This window comes from Dermacentor variabilis, unplaced genomic scaffold, assembly GCF_050947875.1.
Source record: "Dermacentor variabilis isolate Ectoservices unplaced genomic scaffold, ASM5094787v1 scaffold_19, whole genome shotgun sequence".
NCBI lineage: Eukaryota > Metazoa > Arthropoda > Arachnida > Ixodida > Ixodidae > Dermacentor > Dermacentor variabilis.
In genome coordinates, this window is record NW_027460357.1 from 1,335,170 (window position 1) to 1,358,404 (window position 23,235).

The window sequence follows — 23,235 nt, forward strand, 5'->3', positions numbered from 1 at the left end:
ACTGTCACGTGGCATTCCCTTACAACTGGAAGTGCGGGAAGGTCATTCCAGTTCACAAAGCAGGCAACAGAGGCTGTCCGTTAAATTACCACCCCATATCTCTAACCAGTGTGTGTTGCAAACTCATGGAACATCATGCAGTTCCTTGATTCTAACAGCTTTTTTAATCCCTCTCAACATGGATTTCGAAAAGGCCTCTCATGCGAATTCCAACTAACCCTTTTTCTTCACGACCTGTATGCTAACCTCGACACTAACCTACAAACAGATGCTATTTTTCTTGACTTCACCAGGGCTTTTGATAAAGTACAACACAAGCGTCTACTAATGAAGCTCTCTCAACTAAATCTGCCACCCGACGTTCTAAACTGGATCGCCCAATTTCTGACTAACCACTCTCAGTTTGTTTCCCTTAACGATGTCAAGTCTAACTCGCTCCCTGTAACGTCCGGTGTGCTGCAGGGATCTGTCCTTGGCCCACTTTTATTTCTAATATATATCAACGACTTGCCTAATAATTTATCATGTAACATTCGCATGTTCGCTGACAACTGTGTCATCTACCGCAAAATAACTAACATATCTGATCAAATAGCCCTACAGAATGATCTTAATAAAGTGTTCAACTGGTGTAACCGCTGGCTAATGACCCTTAATCCTAACAAACGTAAATTAATTTCCTTTTACCGCCGCAAAAACCCGCTCCAATTTCCCTATGCAATCGCTAACATACGAGTTGAAACAAGCGAATCCTATAAATACCTTCGTGTAACACTAACCCCTGATCTTTCCTGGCGCACCCATGTCACGAATATCATTTTATCGGCTAACCGATCATTAGGATTTCTAAAACGTCATCTGCGTCACTCACCCTACCACGTAAGACTTTTGGCTTACCAATCGCTAATTCGGCCCAAACTTGAGTACGCATCACCAATCTGGAGCCCACCAAGTTTATTCGATCAATGCTATCGAAGTAGTGCAAAATCATGCTGCTCGCTTCATTCATTCTTCTTATTCATACAATATCAGCGTGTCATCCCTTAAAAATGAATCTGGTTTGCCCACTCTTTCGTCTCTCCACAGGACCACCACACTATCACTTTACCACAAGTTTTATCACAGTTCTTTCATCCATCCACCTTACATCGCTCCCGCCGCGCGCACTTCCCCCCGCGTGGGCCATCCACTTCAAGTCACCCGACCCCGTTCTGGCACCACTACTTTTTCTGCATCATTCTTTTGCCGCACAGCTTCAGATTGGAATGGCCTTCCCCACGACATTGTTTCAATCACCTGTCCATCACGTTTTGTTCAAAGTGTATCCATATACCTGTCTTATTAAAAACCTGTGGCATTAGTAACATTTCTGTACAACCCACCCCTTATGTAACACCCCCTTGTGGGGTCCTTAAGGAAATAAAGTGAAGTGAAGGCAGTATTTGCCACAGCCATATAATAAGTTTTGAGCCTAAAATGTTGCTTCTACTTTCTGTTTGCAGCTTAGTACTGCTCTTCATTTTTATGCTGACCCCCCCCCTCCTCCCTCTTTTAACTCTAAAGAGCCATAAAACTTGCACTGGCTGTGTTACTTAGTGTTATAACCATGAAATGATGCAGAATTAAACATGCACTTATGTTCTAGCATTTCTTTTTTTGGCAATGACATTTCAATCAGTTAAAGCGCCTGCTTTTTTATGTTGTCAAAGATTGTAAATTGCTTGAGAAATTTTTGAGGTTCACAATTCTACTTCGTCTTTATGAATGTTACTTAGTGGGTTTTTGAGTCATGTACAGAGCACTGTTCCAGGCAACAATGGCCGTTGCTTGGAACAGTAAATTGATCTCTCAGTGGCTTGTTCATTTGCTAGTATTGCTGCAATCTGTTTTGTTGTGCATTGCTGTGAGCCACCATGTAGACACAAGAGAGCCTAGTAATGTCGTGCAAAACTTTCTAAGTGCTAGGTCGTCGCTGCTCAAATAAAAGAAAAGGGCGAAGACGTAGCACTCGCTGTCACATAAGCGCCTGTGGCGCTTATCGGCTGTCGTTTCTCTTGAACAGTTGCCAAGGGGTGCACATTATCGGCACGAAGAAAAAGAACAGGCTCTCGAATCTTGCAGCACATTGTCCGTTCTTTTATCAGTCTAGCGTTGAACGGCTGTGGTTGCAGAGAACCTTGGCACGTATTATGTAAGCTTGCGTGCCTTGGTTGGGCAACTGTGCCCTTGTTCTTTTTTTTGTTGTTTCTTGCTGTTCATCTTGTTGAAGTATGAATAAAATAAGTTGCTAATGTCTGTTCAGCACTATTCCTAAGGGTTGTGGTTCTGCTGTGCTGTGACTGGCGCCCTCTGTTTTGATTCTTGTTGTGTCAAGAATGGTGGCATTACACTGCTGAGCATGAGGTTGCTGGCTCAATTCCTTTTCGATGTAGGACTTGTTCACAAGCGCTTTCTGAAATGGTGAAGAAAAAGTCATTTTGTGGGTCCTCGATTCGGTAAAACATGGCGCCTTGTAATCCTCCCCGTTGTTAGTGAAATCGACGCAAGGTTATGCAGGAAGCCACCGTCATGAGGAGGGCATATGCAAATTAGCAAAAATTGCTTGGGACGTACTACATGCACTATCAAATTATCAGCAGCAGCTCACTGATATCCATGAGAAAAAAGAAGGTATATAATTCAGTGCATTTTTTTGCATTGCCCTATGGGGCTGAAATTTGGAGAATAGGACGTAAAGTTGAGAGGAAACTAAGGGCTATGCAACAACCACTGGAATGAAAAAAGACTGATAGAAATGATGGTGTCTGGAGATAAGATGTCATTATGGGTTAGAGGGCAAGCATGGGCAGCTGATACTCTTGTTCAGTCCAAGAGGAAGAAGTGCAGTTGAACCCGCTGCGGCGGCTTAGCGGCTGCGGTGCTGTGCTGCTAAGCAGTAGGGGGCTGGATCACATTTCGGGGGGGGGGGGGAAATGTCGAAACACCCGTGGTCCCGTGTATTGGGGGCACGTTAGAGATCCCCTGGGGGTCAAAATTAATTCTGAGTCCCCCACTGCAGCATTCCTCATGATCAAATCGTGGTTCTGGCACCAAAAAATAAATAGAATATGAAGTGTAGTTGAGCAGATCCTTTTTAAAAATTTATTTGAGAATACACTCATTGAAATCCATTGCATTCCTTCTGGCTACAGTTGTTAATATCAATGAATGATTAATTGATTAAAATTATCCCGCAAAACGATTGTCATCAATGTCCACCTTTCATTTAATCGACTTAATCGATTAGACAGGTTCAATTAATAGTTTTCTAGCGTTTGACAGAGTAGCGCGAAAATTTTGATGTACTAGAATGGCAGAGCATGAGCATTGACTTTGGTAGAGCGAGTGTCGACTGTTTTTGCTAGTCTCGAGTGAGGCCGAGCCGTGCACTTCCCCGACACGCTGCCCCCGAAGGTGGAGGCTTAAAATGTCCTTTCAGTTCAAGGCATGTTATTGCAACCTAGTTGTTGATCGTCGTGTCACACCCAGTGCACTAAACATATGGCACAGCATTTGTGTCGGTTTAGAGGATGCATTTGACATTGTGATGGAGTTTCAGTTTAATTCTTTAATAAGTGTATATACATGCTTACACAAGTATACAGGAGGAGGTCGCAGAGCATGTGGCTGAAAGCAGACCTGCTGTCTGAAAATGTATACATTTGTGCAAATATACAGCATAAAACAGTAATATATTAGTCACTAAGTGGACGATTATGCAAAGTAAATGTAGAACAAACTGCTAAATAATCTAAAATCAATAACTAGTCATAGAATTAGAACAGTAGTTAAGGCATTCAAAACCCGCCGTGTTTGCTCAGTGGCTATGGTGTTGGGCGGCTGAGCACGAGGTCGCGGGATCGAATCCCGGCCACGGCGGCCGCATTTCGATGGGGGCGAAATGCGAAAACACTCGTGTGCTTAGATTTAGGTGCACGTTAAAGAACCCCAGGTGGTCAAAATTTCCGGAGTCCTCCACTACGGCGTGCCTCATAATCAGAAAGTGGTTTTGGCATGTAAAACCCCAAATATTATTATTAAGGCATTCAAAACAGAACAAACCAAAGCAGAAAGCATATTTACCGCCAGCAAACAAGGACGGAAAGGAGAAGACACCACAATGCGCTAACTTCAACAACTTCATTTTCAGGAAATACACCTATATAACCCATGCACAGTGGCGCCACCTTATCCAAATCTTATTCATCCAAAAAAGCCGTCTCTTTATCTAACAAATCTACTGAAGGGACACTAACACACGTGTCACTATTCCGCCAGATAGCCTGAGCCTCAAGAATCTCTCGCACATCTTTATCTTTGTGCTTCGCAAGAACCCGGCAGGATCCATACACCGGCGCACAGCCGCATTCCTGACAGTGGGTCGACAAATGACCGTATTGCTTATTTTTCACATTTTGGCAATGTTCCCGTTATCGGTCATTAAGACATCTCCCTGTCTGTCCGATGTATTTTTTCCCACAGGACAGCGGAAGCTCATATACAACAGCCTCTACGCATCCCACTGGCGCTTTTCGATGATTCGTAGAGCATCCGGCAGCTGGCTTACGGTATGGCTCCGTCAATTGACATATTTTTGTCAGCTTTTCTGGTGCGGAAAAGACCACTTTTGTGTCCACCCGGCTAGCCATTTTCTTAAGTTTATGTGCCGTTCTATGCAGGTAGGGCACTACCGCTACCTTCCTTCTACGTTCCGTCCCTTGATTTGCCGTGTCCCGAGTTGTGCTATCTGACCTGCACTTTTTTAGCAGCCCCTCGACGACCGAAACTTGCACTGATTCCGGAAGCCCTGCTGCTGATAACCTTCCCGATTGATCCATCAGACTCGTATAGACCTTATGGTGGCAAGACTTCTTTAGAGCATTTCCAAAGCATAAGTTGGCAATGCTCCTCTTGAGGAGCTTCGAGTGGGCTGACCGATACGAAAACAGGGGCTTATTAGCTCTAGGTTTATTTTCCCAGCATGTGTGCCGTTCCATGAATTCGAGCTGAATATCTAGGAAACGCAGCACGTTATTGGTGGGCTCTTCAATCGTGAGAGTAAGTGGGCTAAGGCCTGCAGAAAAAACTTTGTAAAGCTTGCCTACTGTAAAACGTGCGTCTGGTTCAAAAAGAACGAGATAGTCGTCAACGTATCTGACAACTTTAACCACCCTGTGCTCTGACAAGGTACGGGACAGGTTTCTGTTATGGTGAGCTAGAAAAAATGTCACTTAGTATGGGCGCCAAACATGAACCGATGCAAACCCGTTGCTTTTAAATGAATATGACGTCATTCCATGCTGCATATGTAGAGTGAAGGTAGCAACTAAGCATATCTAAAAAGCCCTGAACGGACAAACCGGCTGAATTTTGGAACGAAACCATGCCATAATCGTCTATGCACTATTCTACACAAGTTATTAATTTCTTTTGAGGCAAGGAGTAGTACAAGTCCATTATGTCAAAGGAGCAAGCTGATAAGCTTTCGTCAGAATTTTCTTTCAGGAAATCTACGATTTCTGCAGAGCTCCTAACCAAAAATGGGTCGTCAATATTAAGAATTCGGAGCTTGTCTTGCAAGAAAAGAGCGAACTTTTTCTGCCATGACCCTGTTTCTGAAACTATTACCCTTAATGGGTAATCGGGTTTGTGCGTCTTCACACTAAACAAAATTTGAAGGCAACCAGACTTCGCGTTGTCAATTTCACGAACCAACTGGCTAAGCTCTGCCTTCTTACAAAGATGCTTTGCTTCTAGCTTGATTTTCCTGAGAGATACATTACTACACTGGTCGAACACAGAGGCAATCGCAGAGCAGGCTTTTGTATTAAAATCGCCTTCCTTGAGGACAACAAAGCGACCTTCCTTGTCCGCTGGCAAAACACACAGACCGTTGTGCCTCAAAAATGAAGTTGCGCGCTTAACCGGTACACGTGAGACCATTGGTTTGTTGCGCGAAACCACATCGACCCCTTCAGAAATACATCGGTTCACTTCGCCTTGTGGGGCGCACTTTCAAATCCTTCGCACTATGCTTAGAAGTTCCGGCGCACTCAACCTTGGTTCTACGGTGAACTTGGGGCCAAGTTCAAGAACACCTTCAACGTAGTCTGGAAGACTAACCTCGCCGAAGGTTCTGACGCCACAGGGTCCGGTAGGTTTCTTCTTAGGGATGCTGTCACGCAGGCCGGGTAAGGTCCTCTGGCACAGGAATTCCGTGCCGCTACTGATGATCGCCAGGAAGTCGGTCCACCTCCTGCAGGCACCCCGTTGTCTCCCTGGAGCGTCCAGCGTCGCTCTCAGCAAACCTTTCACCACTCTCGCTTACCTTTGCCACTTGCTTCTCATTATCTTTAGGACTCTGATGCCATGACCAACGGAAAGAGCAAGGCCACCAAACAACCGCAGGACTTCGCTGGGCAAATGCTTGCAGCGAATGTAGAAGGAAAGTGACCGAGCTTGGCAACTGGCGTAGATGAGGAGAGGGCATTTGCCCAACGTAGACCTGCGGTTGTTTGGTGGCCTTGCTCCTTCCGTTGGCCATGGAATCCGAGTCCTAAAGATAATGAGAAGCGAGTGGCAAAGGCAAGAGAGAGTGGTGAAAGGTTTGCTGAGAGCAACGCTGGACGCTCCAGGGAGACAACAGGGTGCCTGCAGGAAGTGGACCGACTTCCTGGCGATCATCAGTAGTGGCACAGAATTCCTGTGACAGAGGACCTTACCCGGCCTGTGTGACAGCATCCCTAAGAAGAAACCTATCGGACCTTGTGGCGTCAGAACCTTCGGCGAGGTTAGTCTTCCAGACTACGTTGAAGGTGTTCTTGAACTTGGCCCCAAGTTCACCGTAGAACCAAGGTTGAGTGCGCCGGAACTTCTAAGCATAGTGCGAAGGATTTGAAAGTGCGCCCCACAAGGCGAAGTGAACCGATGTATCTCTGAAGGGGTCGATGTGGTTTCGCGCAACAAACCAATGGTCTCACGTGTACCGGTTAAGCGCGCAACTTCATTTTTGAGGCACAACGGTCTGTGTGTTTCGCCAGCGGACAAGGAAGGTCGCTTTGTTGTCCTCAAGGAAGGTGATTTTAATACGAAAGCCTGCTCTGCGATTGCCTCTGTGTTCGACCAGTGTAGTAATGTATCTCTCAGGAAAATCAAGCTAGAAGCAAAGCATCTTTGTAAGAAGGCAGAGCTTAGCCAGTTGGTTCGTGAAATTGACAACGCGAAGTCTGGTTGCCTTCAAATTTTGTTTAGTGTGAAGACGCACAAACCCGATTACCCATTAAGGGTAATAGTTTCAGAAACAGGGTCATGGCAGAAAAAGTTCGCTCTTTTCTTGCAAGATAAGCTCCGAATTCTTAATATTGACGACCCATTTTTGGTTAGGAGCTCTGCAGAAATCGTAGATTTCCTGAAAGAAAATTCTGACGAAAGCTTATCAGCTTGCTCCTTTGACATAATGGACTTGTACTACTCCTTGCCTCAAAAGAAATTAATAACTTGTGTAGAAGAGTGCATAGACGATTATGGCATGGTTTCGTTCCAAAATTCAGCCGGTTTGTCCGTTCAGAGCTTTTTAGATATATATGCTTAGTTGCTACCTTCACTCTACATATGCAGCATGGAATGACGACATATTCATTTAAAAGCAACGGGTCTGCATCGGTTCATGTTTGGCGCCCATACTAAGTGACATTTTTTCTAGCTCACCGTAACAGGAACCTGTCCCGTACCTTGTCAGAGCACAGGGTGGTTAAAGTTGTCAGATATGTTGACGACTATCTCGTTCTTTTTGAACCAGACGCACGTTTTACAGTAGGCAAGCTTTACGAAGTTTTTTCTGCAGGCTTTAGCCCACTTACTCTCACGATTGAAGAGCCCACCAATAATGTGCTGCGTTTCCTAGATATTCAGCTCGAGTTCATGGAACGGCACACATGCTGGGAATATAAAACTAGAGCTTTAATAAGCCCCTGTTATCGTATCGGTCAGCCCACTCGAAGCTCCTCAAGAGGAGCATTGCCAACTTATGCTTTGGAAATGCTCTAAAGAAGTCTTGCCACCATAAGATCTATACGAGTCTTATGGATCAATCGGGAAGGTTATCAGCAGCAAGGTTTCCGGAATCAGTGCAAGTTTCGGTCGTCGAGGGGCTGCTAAAAAAGTGCAGGTCAGGTAGCACAACTCGGGACACGGCAAATCAAGGGACGGAACGTAGAAGGAAGGTAGCGGTAGTGCCCTACCTGCTTAGAACGGCACATAAACTTAAGAAAATGGCTAGCCGGGTGGACACAAAAGTGGTCTTTTCCGCACCAGAAAAGCTGGCAAAAATATGTCGATTGACGGAGCCGTACCGTAAGCCAGCTGCCGGATGCTCTACGAACCATCGAAAAGCGCCAGTGGGATGCATAGAAGCTGTTGTATATGAGCTTCCGCTGTCCTGTGGGAAAAAATACATCGGACAGACAGGGAGGTGCCTTAATGACCGATTACGGGAACATTGCCGAAATGTGAAAAATAAGCAATACGGTCATTTGTCGACCCACTGTCTGGAATGCGGCTGTGCGCCGGTGTATGGATCCTGCCGGGTTCTTGCGAAGCACAAAGATAAAGATGTGCGAGAGATTCTTGAGGCTCAGGCTATCTGGCGGAATAGTGACACGTGTGTTAGTGCCCCTTCAGTCGACTTGTTAGATGAAGTGACGGCTTTTTTGGATGAGTAAGATTTGGATAAGGTGGCGCCACTGTGCATGGGTTATATAGGTGTATTTCCTGAAAGTGTGAAGTTGTTGAAGTTAGCGCATTGTGGTGTCTTCTCCCTTCCGTCCTTGTTTGCTGGCGCTAAATATGCTTTCAGTTTACCAACACGCCCAACAAATGGCAATGCAGAGAACAAACGAAAAATATTTATAAATATTACAAGTGAAAAAAACTAGAAAGGAGGAAAAAGAAATGCGCAGGAGTGAAGTGAATAGCTTAGATATGTGGATTATTTTGGCTATCTAGTAGAAAAGTGAATGTTTCCTTGGAAGAAACCTAAAGACGGAGTGCTTGACATCTAGTGGGAGGCTGTTCAAAGTAGATAATGTTGTGAAATGTCCAAATTGTTTTCCATAATTAGTATGTATTGGTGGCAATAATAAATTGTTGTTAGCTGCAAATGTTCGTGTTGATTTCAGCATATCTGTAACATCCAAGCATCTATTCTCACATGCTGGTTGTGTGGTGATTTAAAGAAAGGGTCGGTTTCACCCAAACATCCTAGCTGCTTTGCATTGCTTATCTCTGTAGAAAGGAGCATGCGGTTTAAAATTGTAAACCAGTAATTTTCTTTTCCCCTGTGCATATTGCGCTTTCATATTTTAGTTGGGCATCACCATTCACTTTTGCCATTTTTCTTATTTCTTGTATTGTACAGGGATTCACTTGTGCCAATGTCTTGTATAATTCTCCTCTAAGTGCCCTTTTATAACATATATTGTTTATCTTTTCAAAGGCCACAAGTGCCAACATGATCTTGTCTTAAATTAAAGATTATTCTTTATCAAACTTTATAGACTGCATTTCTAACTTGGTTCCACCTCTCAAACATTAGAATAGGGTCTTGCAAGAGTAGATAACTATTTCAACCTTTTTAATGTGACCCTCAAAAATTTCGATTAGTTGATGAAAAAAACTGCATTGTAAGTGATTAATCAGTTAAAGGGTAAAGTGATGAACAATTAATCGTTAATCAAATGAAAGAATTAAATGACCATCCCTATTTCCTGCGTATTGCTGATATTTCAAGAAAAGGTGTTTCAGAAACACTTAAAGGTTACTCTTCTATACTAGCCTCCTCTTTTTCTTCTTTCTCAGGAAATGAAGACAATGCTTTATGGGGCGGTGGAAAGAGCCCCATCTGCCGAAGGTGAGCTTTGCTCTTCGTGATTTATGCAGCATTTATATAGCCAAGCAGTGTTTTGATTCTCAAGATTAATGGTTGGTGCCTGATTTTGTCTTGGAATTTCCCACCGCTGGCTTTGTGATGGTGCGCTTATCGACTGCTAAATGGCCGTATCAGATAAGTGCACGACGCTGTGTTAAGTGATTCACGTCTTAATGTTGTCGTTCACATGGTGTCATATAGGCAGAGTTTATGGTATTTATCTTTAATGGCACATATTTAATGTTCCTTGCACAACTTATTTGCCCATGAAATGTCTGCACTCGACACCCTTTCTTTCCAGGGTTGATACTTACTAATGGTGATAGCATTTACTGGGCTCATGTTTTGGCATGCTCTGTTTCTGCCAGAAATGTGGTGTTCATCCCAATTTTCCGACTGAACTACTCACTGCTTCTGCCTCTTCATACCGCTTAAATACCACACACACACTCTCTCTCTTTTTTTGAGGAGGAGAGTAGGCTGCCCAATTTCTTTGTACAGGCCTCTGACTTGTGTGCAGGTGGGGGGGGGGGCATTGTATCCTGCATGTGTACCCTAACTCAGCTAATCAGAACTTCAGCAGCAGACAAAAGGGACATGTGCACGCACTAGGTTGGACACTTACAGAATAACCCCCCTCCCACCTGCTTGTAAGCATATTATTATCACAGGTAAAAAGACAGAATTTTTAGCTGCCCTGTCTTCTAAAAGCATATTTAGCGCCAGCAAACAAGGACGGAAGGGAGACGACAACACAGTGTGCTAACTTCACCAACTTGATTTTCAGGAAATACACCTATATAACCCATGCACAGTGGCGCCACCTTATCCAAATCTTACCCATCCAAAAAAGCAGTCTCCTTATCTAACAAGTTGATTGAAGGGGCACTGTGTCTCTATTCTGCCAGATAGCCTGAGCCTCAATAATCTCTCGCACGTCTTTATCTTTGTGCTTCGCAAGAACCTGGCAGGATCCATGCATTGGCGCACAGCCGCATTCTTGACAGTGGGTTGACAGATGACCGTATTGCTTATTTTTCAGTTTGGCAGTGTTCCCGTAATCGGTCATTAAGACATCTCCCTGTCTGTCCTATGTATGGGTTCGTTAACATATTTTTGCCAGCTTTTCTGGTGCGGAAAAGACCACTTTTGCGTCCACCCGGCTAGCCATTTTCTTAAGTTTATGTGCCGTTCTATGCAGGTAGGACACTACCGCTACTTTCCTTCTATGTTCCCTCCCTTGATTTGCCGTGTTCCGGATTGTGCTATCTGACCTGCACCTTTTTAGCAGCCCCTCGACGACCGAAACTTGCACTGATTCCGGAAACCCTGCTGCTGATAACCTTCCCGATTGATCCATAAGACTCGTATAGATCTTATGGTGGCAAGACTTCTTTAGAGCATTTCCAAAGCATAAGTTGGCAATGCTCCTCTTGAGGAGCTTCGAGTCGGCTGACCGATACGATAACAGGGGCTTATTAAAGCTCTAGGTTTATATTCCCAGCACGTGTGCCGTTCCATGAACTCGAGCTGAATATCTAGGAAACGCAGCACGTTATTGGTGGGCTCTTCAATTGTGAGAGTAAGTGGGCTAAGGCCTGCAGAAAAAACTTCGTAAAGCTTGCCTACTGTAAAACGTGCGTCTGGTTCAAAAAGAACGAGATAGTCGTCGACGTATCTGATAACTTTAACCACCCTGTGCTCCGACAAGGTACGGGACAGGTTTCTGTTATGGTCAGCTAGAAAAATGTCACTTAGTATGTGCGCCAAATATAAACCGATGCAAACCCCTTGCTTTTGAATGAATATGTCGTCATTCCATGCTGCATATGTAGAGTGAAAGTAGCAACTAAGCACATCAAAAAAAGCCCTGAATGGACAAACCGGCTGAATTTTGGAACGAAACCACGCCATACTCGTCTATGCACTCTTCTACACAAGTTATTAGTTTCTTTTGAGGCAAGGAGTAGTACAAGTCCATTATGTCAAAGGAGCAAGCTGATAAGCTTTCGTCAGAATTTTCTTTCAGGAAATCTACGATTTCTGCAGAGCTCCTAACCAAAAATGGGTCGTCAATATTAAGAATTCGGAGCTTATCTTGCAAGAACAGAGCAAACTTTTTCTGCCATGACCCTGTTTCTGAAACTATTACCCTTAATGGGTAATCGGGTTTGTGCGTCTTCACACTAAACAAAATTTGAAGGCAGCCAGACTTCGCGTTGTCAATTTCACGAACCAACTGGCTAAGCTCTGCCTTCTTACAAAGATGCTTTGCTTCTAGCTTGATTTTCCTGAGAGATACATTACTACACTGGTCGAACACAGAGGCAATCGCAGAGCAGGCTTTCGTATTAAAATCACCTTCCTTGAGGGCAACAAAGCCACCTTCCTTGTCCGCTGCAAAACACACAGACCGTTGTGCCTCAAAAACGAAGTTGTGTGCTTAACCGGTACGCGCGAGACCATCGGTTCGGTGCGCGAAACCCCTTCAGAGATACATCGGTTCACTTCACCTTGTGGGGCGCGCCTTGAAATCCTTCGCACAATGCTTAGAAGTTCCGGCGCGCTCAACCTTGGCTCTACGGCGAACTTGGAGCCAAGTTCAACAACACCTTCAACGTAGTCTGGAAGACTAACCTCACTGAAGGTTCTGAGGCTACAAAGTCCGGTAGGTTTCTTCTTAGGGATGCTGTCACGCAGGCCGGGTAAGGTCCTCTGCCACAGAAATTCCGTGCCGCTACTGATGATCGCCAGGAAGTCGGTCCACTTCCTGCAGGCACCCTGTTGTCTCCTTGGAGTGCAAAAAAGGTGCAGGTCAAATAGCACAATTCGGAACACGGCAAATCAAGGGACGGAACATAGAAGGAAGGTAGCGGTGGTGCCCTGCCTGCATAGAACGGCACATAAACTTAAGGAAATGGCTAGCCGGATGGACACAAAAGTGATCTTTTCCGCATCAGAAAAGCTGGCAAAAATATGTCGATTAACGGACCCGTACCGTAAGCCAGCTGCCGGACGCTCTACGAATCATCGAAAAGCGCCAGTGGGATGCGTAGAAGCTGTTGTATATGAGCTTCCACTGTCCTGTGGGAAAAAATACATCGGACAGACAGGGAGATGTCTTAATGACCGATTACGGGAATATTGCCAAACTGTGAAAAATAAGCAATATGGTCATCTGTCAACCCACTGTCAAGAATGCGGCTGTGCGCCGGTGTATGGATCCTGCCGGGTTCTTGCGAAGCACAAAGATAAAGACGTGCGAGAGATTATTGAGGCTCAGGCTATCTGGCGAAATAGAGACACGTGTGTTTGTGCCCCTTCAATCGACTTGTTAGATAAGGAGACGGCTTTTTTGGATGGGTAAGATTTGGATAAAGTGGCGCCACTGTGCATGTGTTATATAGGTGTATTTCCTGAAAATCAAATTGTTGAAGTTAGCGCATTGTGTTGTCGTCTCCCTTCCGTCCTTGTTTGCTGGTGCTAAATATGCTTTCAGTTTACCAACACACCCAACAAATGGCAATGCTGTCTTCTGAGCTGTGTTTGTAAGAAGATTTGCAGGCTCAGGCCACCAACTAAACTGTTTTCATCTTAACATTCATGCTTTAACTCGTAGCTGGCCGCAGGGTCTCAGGTGCTCGGCTATATTTGATCATAGATATACTGTTTCGTGATTGTGAAAGGAGTCGTTCCATGCCTTTCCCGCTATCTTTCCGCTACAAAAATTACTAAAGGAAACTCTGGCACTGCAATTGTACAGCTACCGTGTGAATGGCTGGTAGTAATTGCCGATTTCATTGTGCAGGTGGGCTTCTGTCTAGCTGCTCTGAGGGGCAGCTTTTGCAGTTTCCTTCATCAGTTTTAGTAGAAGTAAAAGGCCATTGGGTGTTGTATATTATTATATTGTAGTTTGTTTAATCTTCGTGTTTGGGCTACAGATGTTCTTGTTGCTTTACTTATTATTCATGGTCTTTGTAAGTTTAAAGGGAATCATATTTTTCTAAATGCATGAGGGCGATAAATTTCTGCCAAACGCATAATTGTTCAACATTATTGCACTTATATTTTAATAGTATTTGGTTCAAAATGATCAATTTGCAAAGTGACCAATTTGTTTGATGCCAGGAGGACAAATTTTAGGTGAATTCATGTACTACCCGTGATTTGCATGTTGTTTAAACCACTATATTGCAGCTCCCGTACACAGTGGCAGCTGAGTTCCCTCTAGTAATTTTGTAAGAAATGCTATGCATTAGAGCCCCCATTTGTTGTGGGTGATTTCTCCAGTGGTAAGAATTGTCTGGCCCCTTCAGTCTTGATTCAAATCAATTCTTTCAATTCTTTATTTCATTTCTTTATTTGCAGACATAGAACATACAGAAATACCAAAACTGGTTGAACCCATAGCCACAGGCTTGTTGCAGGTCCAATGAAAAATGAATAACAATTGCAAGTACAAAGCAAATAAGATACATCATGTGCATACACATATTTGTTGCATACCGTTAAATTGCACGAGCGTACACAATGAAATGCGAAACAGTGAAAAGCATGTTATACTATTAAACATTTCTAAGTAAACACAATACACTAGTTAGGAGGATTGCAGGCAAGTTCCTGCATTATTATGAACATACATTATCAATCTCGACAAAATCGAAACACCAAGATATGTTCAGCAGGTGTCAGCGAGTTATTAAAGAAAAGAAAGGACATCATGAGTGTTAACATTGAAAAGCATTATTGAGGCTAAGCAAGTATTTCTTAAACACGGATGAAAAATTATTTGCTTGTTTTATTTCTGCTGGTAGTTTATTCCAAATTTTTGACCCTGAAAACTGTAGCGAACGTTGTCCGTAAATATTTTTAGTTGGAGGAAGATTAAAATTACCGCACGTTTGATTTCTGGTCGCACGAAAATATGAGTAAAATATAGAAATATGAAAAGGCAGACTGTGTTTAACAATGTTAAAAACACACGTGGCAATTTTTAATTCGTGTATCTTATCATACGGCAAAACATTCATTCTATTAAATAAAGTCAGACTTGGTTTATGTAACATGAATGGATAATTATTTTTAGGGCGTGTTTTTGAAGTTTGTATACAGGTTCAAGATAAGTTTTGTATGTCGTACCCCATGATTCATTACAATATGTGATATGGCTATGGATGAGTGTAAAATATAAAATACGCAGTGTGTTAGTATCGAGATTATGCTGTGATTGTGGGAGTGCATAGCATCCTAATGAGAGATTTTTACAAACTGTGCTTATTTGTTCTTGCCAGTGCAGATTGCTGTCAAAAATCCTGCCAAGATATTGAAATGAGTTGACTTCATCTAATGGAAAATTGTTTATTTCTAAATCTAATGATTTAGCAGGAAAGGTATTGTTACACGTTCGAAATACCACATATTTGGTTTTATTAACGGTAATCTTAAGTTTGTTCATTGAAAACCATTCATTTGCTGTTTTAAACTCTTCGTTTGCTTTAGTTTCCAGATCACAAATGTTATCGGCTGTTACTACACTACAAGTGTTGTCAGCGTACATAAGGGCTTCACTCGTACCAAAAATAAGTGGGAAGTCGTTAATGTATAATGAAAATAAAAGGGGTCCAAGGACGGATCCTTGCGGGACTGCAGTACGCGTATGCTTAGATGATGATGTAACATTGTTCATTCAGACTACTTGCATTCATTCATGATGGTAGTCAGTAAGAAGATCTAATGAGCTACCGCGGAAACCATAATGTTGTAGTTTATGTAGGAGTATATCGTGATCAACTGTATCGAATGCTTTTTTTAGGTCCAGAAATATGGCACACACAAGTATATTATTTTGCAAAGCTACATTAATCATTTGAGTTAACGTTAACACTGCTGAAAAAGTTGAATGATTTGGACGAATGCCATGTAGCTGTGTGGGCACATAACCTTGTACTTATCAATAAATTTGTGGAACCGATGTGTTAAATTTTTTCAACTATAGCATTAATGGTACTGAGCATGGATATCGGCCTGTAATTGCAAGGGTCATTTCGGTCTCCATCTTTGAAGATAGGGACCACCTTAACAATCTTCAGCTGAGACGGATATCTAGAGGAGTTCACGGAGTGGTTAAACAAGTGGCACCATACTGGCCCTAATATATCTATATTCTCTTTTATCATTCGAATAGAAATACCATCTAGTCCGGAGGCTTTAGAGGTTGACATCTTACTGACTGTTGCCATCATTTCTTCAAGTTCAATGGTATACATAACGAAAGTGTTAAGTGCGGGACTCTGCAAGATAGATATATTTTCTGATTCACTAAACTTTTCAGCCAGGGATAGACCGATACATGCGAAGTATGTGTTAAAATTCTCTACAACGTCTTTATCAGTGGTTTCGGGAAGCACAGTTAGCTTGCGTTGTTTTCCTATGATTTTGTTTATAATTTCCCACAGCTTTTTTGTGTTACCAGCGGTCTGTGTAATTAGGTGAGCATAATAGGCCCTTTTGCGCAGTTGAATCATAGCGACAGATTTATTCTGCTGTACTCTGAATTGCTGTAAGTAGTATATATTATCTTTATTATGACTCCATTTGTCATGCCAGTATTCTTTGGTCTTAAGTGTTTGAAGTACAATAGGTACTTCAAACACTCTGTCATCCAAGGGCGCATGGGCGTATCATGTTGGTCCTTCGAGACTTTGCGATTACTCCTATGTACGGCGATATTGAGATATGCGATTAGGTTAGTTATTTCAATGTCAATATCCTCATTCAAAATTTCACTGAAGTTAATGCGAAGGATTTCTTCTCTAATATTGTGTAATCTATTTTCATTGCAATGCTGTTTCTTATTTCTTTGGTACTAGTTGGATGATCTAAAGCGGCAAAGATAGGTAGATGATCAGAAATTAGCTCTAGGTAAACGCCTCCGGTAACCCCCGTGTCTAGATTTGTTAATGCGTTGACTAGATTTGTTAATGCGTTGACAATTAAAGACTAAAATCCCTTAGTTATACGTGTCGGTGTCGTAGTTAAATTACGATAGTTGTAAGATTGCAACAAATAGCTATAGCCACGGTTATGCATGTTTATGTGTTTATGTTCATGTCGCCTACTATAATCACTGGTTCATTTCGCTGCTTTGACACAGAGCAGAAAATTGTTTCCAGCTTATCGAGAAATCCTGCAAGGTTACCGCTTGGTGGCCGATAAACTGCACCAATGATAACGTCACACTCTAGCCGAATGAAAAGGGATTCAATGTCGTTGCAACTATATGTGGCTGCTATAACTTTACAATACGATATATTATGTTTTACAAACAATGCAACGCCACCCCCGCGTGAATGTGAGTCGCGCGCGTTTAATTCTGTTCTGTAACCTCGAAGACTGATTATTTCACTTTTCCGCAGCCACGTCTCAGTTGTTGCAATGACATTGAACGAATGTGCATGTAGCTGCAGGAAAGCAGAAAGGAAGTCTACGTTTTTATTAATACTACGGATATTGCAATGAAGAACTGATTTAGTAAAGCAATGAAGGGGGCTAGTTGGGGACGTTATGGTTATATTGCGCTCCGTTTTACACAGACGATATTAAGGAAGGACAGGACGTGGACGGACGTAGCGCAACTACGCCCGTCCACGTCCTGTCCTTCCTTAATCTCGTCTGTGTAAAACTGAGCGCAATATAACCATGAACAACTGATGTAGATTTTGCTCTACAAAGATTGTCAATCTGTTTGATTGAATAAGCCATTTTAACGAATAGGGTGTGCAGTTATAACAATAATTAAACTGTTTCTGCTAAGTCTTCTTCACGTGTTAGTTCTCGGATTTTCGCATTAGTATTTTCCCCTCAAAAACCCATGCAAATTTTCATCCTTTCTCTCTTTTTTGTTGGATGGCTTTTCCAAGCAAGATATTGTTTTCGGGGCACAAGTGTTCGTTTACGTAAACTGGATTGCTATTCTGAAAACCTAGCATGGCTCTATTCAGTTGCTTCTTTTTGGCTGCCTTTAACAGTTTGTCACGAACTGATCTGTATGTGAACTTCATAACTACGTTCGGAGGCGCATTGTTCTTCAATGGGATGTGGTGAGCTACGTCAAGGTCACAGTCAGAAAGCTGGACGCACAAGGAAGATGCGACTTTTCTGATTGTTCCGAGGACGTCTTCATTGTCAGCCTTTGGTATACCTCTTAAATCAAGGTTATTGCGCCTGCTGTACTGCTTTAACTCAATAAGCTGCTTTTTTGTTTCCTGCAGCTCTTTGTTTAGTCTTAGGTTCTCTTTCTTGCATTCCAGGCCCTGGTTTTTCTCTTCGGTAAGCTGAAGTCGAAGGCTTTTTATTTCTTTACAGTAATCTTCAAAGTTTTCGTTCATGTACCCGACTGATTGGCTGATGGAAGTGAGCTCAGCTTTCACTGAGTTATTTGTCGCATCAATCTTGTTCATCTTTTTTAGGTCACCCATTGCTTCAACAAATTTAGAGGTCATCTCAACGAGCACCTTTGATACCTCTTCAATGCTAGCTGGCGCCTTTTCAACCAAAGCTTTAGCAATATCTGACAGAGCGTCAGTCTTGCTAGAAGCCATTTTTACAGTTAACTCGGCACACTTGCAAACCTTAACACAACCGGGTAAACACTATAGAGACACTTTGGTACACTGTGGCAGCAGTGACAGCAAAACTTCAGAAGAGGTTTAAAAAGAAAAGAATGCTAACCTGCAATGTGAAGCAGGAACCGTTTAGCAGATGCACAGTCAATGCTGTCACTGCTGCCAAATGATGTCTCTCCGGAGCATTGCTGTATTTATAGGCTGTAAGTTGGTCACGAGGTCCTGGAGTCCAGCGCCATTTCAGTAGGAACGATCTGGCTTTGCGCAGTTGCCCAGCTCAGTCATTCGTCACCTTTATCGAAGGCCGGTTCACCAACGATGCTGATAAGGTTTTCAGGCTTTCGTGGGCGGCACATCTGCAATGTGAAGCAGGAACTGTTTAGCAGATGCACAGTCGATGCTGTCACTGCTCCTGTTCCTGTTTTATCACACCTGTTGATGTCTGCGCCCATGATGTAATGGCTACTATATCTGGCTTCTGTGCTAGAGGTCCTCTGATCGAATCCAGGCGTCGGACAATTTTATTTGTGTGTGTTTATTCATTTGTTACAGTATATTTGCTGCAAATGTATAATTTTCAAAGTCAAGAAGCTGTTTGAAGTCGTAAGGACCCAGTCTGAACAAATCCATGGACAAGCCATCATTCCCATGCCGGCTGAACCACCCTTCCTGAAGCTCCTGTAGACACCAGAGTTACCTCTAGTAATTGTTGTAGGAAGCTCTATTTACTCTCGATCTACTGCTCAACTGTGAAATTTGCGTCGCAAGAGGGATCGCTCGACACCGGGGAGGGACAGTGGAAGTTATGCTAACCAACTTCAGCCAAGAGTTTAAGCACATCAACAAGGGCACGACAGTCGCGTACATCAAGGAAATTGTGGAAACGAGCAATGCGTTTGTCCTCTCGGATTCTGCCGAATCTACCCTGATGACCGTAGTTCCCGAACCAGACTTCGACATTAATCTAAGTCTCCCCACGCTTACACAACAACAGCTGAGAAGTCTACTTCGACGATACAAAGAGTGCTTTTCGACGTCATCGAGGATTCGACAAACACCAGTCGCAAAGCATCGCATAATAGAGAGTTTTAGTATAGCGTAAAATCCCTGCGTTAGCGTTAGCGTGCGACGCAACGCTAACGCAAAGAAAAACTGCACTGCGCGGCACAAGGTAGTGCTTTAGAATAGCGGAAAGGAGAAAAGCCATCTAGATGTAAAAACACAAAGTACTGGAAAGCCAAATCCACACGAAATGTCGAGCTTATCCAATGCCGAATCCGCAAGTGTGTCCCTAAGTCAAGCTTATCGAAAGCCACAGTCGCTGCGTTAATTACGCATGTAGGTGTTTGGTTTGAGCGTTGTTTTGTCGAGAGTCGCGAAACACACCGATTATTCTTGGCATGCCGCGATCGAGTCTTCTGTGGGACCCATATTACGTGTCGTCCTTTTTAAGTTGGGATGACATAGACGCCTTCATGCTTCGGGAACGAGAGCGACCGCGCAGGTTTTACGTGTCCTCAAGATCCACTCAACATCGAAGCTATTCCGGAGGGGACGTTTCACCGGCAATTTCGCTTCCAGAAAGCGGATTTCCCACTTCTTTCCAATTTTTTGCAACGGACGCCCACCTTGACGTCCATCCGAATGGGTTCAAGGCGAAAACCTCCTTCACGAGGTTCATATCGTCGTCGTTGGTAAAAGGCACACGCATTGTGACCACAGCACCGACCACACTACTGTGTTTTGCAGCGGAAAACGTGACATGCATCGGCTTGACAAGCGAACGGGCGAAATACACTTGGGCGCCATCTCGAGGCGGATACAGCAAACATGAGCAAACATTAGCAAACCCTCTCGTTAAGCCTACTGCGCCGCTAATTGAGAACGTATATCGTAAACAACGCCCATTTGTCACCTGTGCGCCACTGTCGAAGCATCATCACACAAATCTAAAGCAAACACGAGCATTTGTGGGGAACGAATGAGCCGAACAGTGCAGGCCGACGACTCGATAGATCCGAAGCGGGCTGCTCTCACTTTGACTGGCGCCGCCATGTTACCGTACGTAAGGCTCCCCTTGCGTGCGTTAGCATTCACCGCTAAATCTCGAAAGTAGCGTACGTACGTAAGAGCTCCAGCACCGTTTACGTAAAGCGCATGCGCAGTGTGGTGCACGCAACGCTAACGCTAACTCTTTGCGTTTGCTGCTTTACGCTATACTAAAACTGTCTAATAGCCGAAGAGCGTGCTCGACCACTCCGTCAGAGCCCTTACCGAGTTTCGGTGCGAGAACGTGAAGCTATTAGGCAACAAGCGGACGAAATGCTGCGCGACGACATTATCCAGCCATCGAAAAGCCCGTAGGCATCTCCTGTAGTCTTGGTGAAGAAAAAGGATGGAACCCTACGTTTCTGCGTCGATCATCGTCGTCCGAACAAGATCACGAAGAAGGACGTATACCCCCATCCACGGATAGATGATGCATTAGACCGGCTCTGTAATGCTAAATAGTTCTCGTCGATGGACCTCAAGTCTGGCTACTGGCAAATAGAAGTTGACGAGAGAGATCGCGGAAATGCCGCCTTCATCACGCCAGACGGCCTCTACGAGTTCAAGGTCATGCCATTCGGACTGTGCTCGGCGCCTGCAACGTTTCAGCGCGTCATGGACACGGTGTTAGCAGGATTGAAGTGGCAGACGTGTCTTATTTACTTGGATGACGTCGTTGTCTTCGCCGGAAATTTCGACGATCATCTTAGGCGGCTTGCGACAGTATTAGAGGCCATCAAGTCATCAGGGCTCACTCTGAAGCCGGAAAAGTGCTGCTTCGCCTACGATGAGCTTCTGTTCCCAGGCCACGTCATCAGCAAATCTGGAGTTTGCCCCAACCCGCAGAAGACAGCTGCCATCGCAAAGTTCCCGTAGCCAATCGACAAGAAGGCAGTGCGCAGATTCCTTGGCATGTGTGCCTACTATAGGCGCTTTGTCAAGGACTTTTCACGCATCGCAGAGCCGCTAACACATCTAACCATATGTGATGTCGAGTTCTTGTGGGAAACACTGCAGGCCGATGCATTTCAAGAACTCAAACGACGCATGCAGTTGTCGCCGGTACTTGCACGCTTTGATGAGGACGCTGGTACCGAAATCCACACTGACGCCAGTAGCCTAGGCCCCGGTGCCGTCCTAGTCCAAAGGAAAGATGGACTTGAACGGGTGATACCTTACGCTAGCCGGTCGCTGTCAAAAGCGGAAGGCAATCATTCTAAGACTGAAAAGGAATGCCTTGCCATCTTTTGGGCTACAGCAAAATTCCGCCCTTACCTCTATGGCAGGCCATTCAATGTCGTCAGCGACCATCACATGTTGTGTTGGCTAGCTAACTTAAAGGGCCCTTCAGGATGGCAGGCACAGTGGAGCCTCAGTCTGCAAGAATATGACGTCACGGTAATATACAAGTCCGGAAGAAAACACTCTGACTCCAACTGCTTATCACGCGCCCCCATCGATCCCCCGCCGCAAGACGACGAGAACGACGACGCTTTCCTTGGAATAATAAGCGCGGAAGACTTCACTAAAGAGCAGCGAGCAGACCCGGAGCTAAAAGGCCTCGTCGAGTATTTGGAAGGGAACACCGACGTTGTCCCGAGGACATTTAAGTGCGGGTTGTCTTCGTTCACGCTATAAAACAACCTGCTCGTGAAGAACTTCTCACCAGTCCACGCCAGCTACCTTCTTGTTGTACCGTCAGTGCAGGACGCGCCTGCATGTATCGAAAGTTTCTGGAATGTTATGTGATGCTTCCATCCGCTGTCTGTGACCAAACCTAATGTAATCTGATCGCATGTGTGCGCGACGCAAATAATGTAGAACTATGTGGAAGGCACGCGGGTCCCAGCGATTACTCTGGAACATTTGACAACTGATGTATAAAAGCCGGTGCGCTTGACTCGCTGATCAGATTTTCCACGATCGCCGACCGTGTTTGCCGCTATTGTTGTGCTATAAGTGTAGCCTGTTTTTGTGGGCACAGGTTCGCCCAATAAAAGTTAGTTTTGTCTTTCACAGTATTGCTACTGTGTTCTTCAACGTCACCACCACGTGACAATATTTAGGGTCCCTTTAAGGCATTAAATATTTCAGATTGTGGGCATGAGCACATGGCATTGAACAGAAAGTGCTTGGCCTGCTTTCTCTTGTGGATTGGAGTGTAACTCAGTGGTACAGTAATAATGATATGTGTGTATATTGTTTAAGATTGCACGGCAAAGCATAAGATGGGGACAAGACACACTTTGTCGCAAGTTGTGCTGTATTATGCTAAGCACCATAGGCGGAACGTTTTCATTTTTTCGCCCCACCAGCTTTCCGAACCCCACCCATAGATATACAGGGTGACCCACATAACTTGAGCCAAGACTTTAAAAATGGAAGGCATGTTGGAAGTGAATTAAACCGAACGCATTTGCAATAGCCTATAGTAACTCAGACAATTTTTGTTTTCCACATAACTGATTAAGTTTAATTATCCAACTTTTTAATTATTGGCTGAGGACCCCAAGTATGACACGCCGATTTGTATAGCACCTTCAGAAACCACCTGTCACGATCCACCTGGGTTCGTGAACAAGAGAGGGCACGAGGCAC

At 44.1% G+C, this 23,235-nt stretch overlaps 1 protein-coding gene across 4 annotated transcripts in view; it reads left to right on the top strand.

Annotated features, from left to right (window-relative positions):
- The window catches only part of LOC142568471 (solute carrier family 53 member 1), a 345,150-nt gene that overhangs the window by 16,419 nt on the left and 305,496 nt on the right, over nucleotides 1-23,235 (top strand). For all 4 annotated transcript variants that reach the window (XM_075678397.1, XM_075678395.1, XM_075678398.1 and 1 more), the window contains exon 2: nucleotides 9,895-9,946. In XM_075678397.1, coding sequence (XP_075534512.1) covers nucleotides 9,895-9,946 — 52 coding nt within the window. The remainder of the gene's footprint in view (nucleotides 1-9,894; nucleotides 9,947-23,235) is intronic.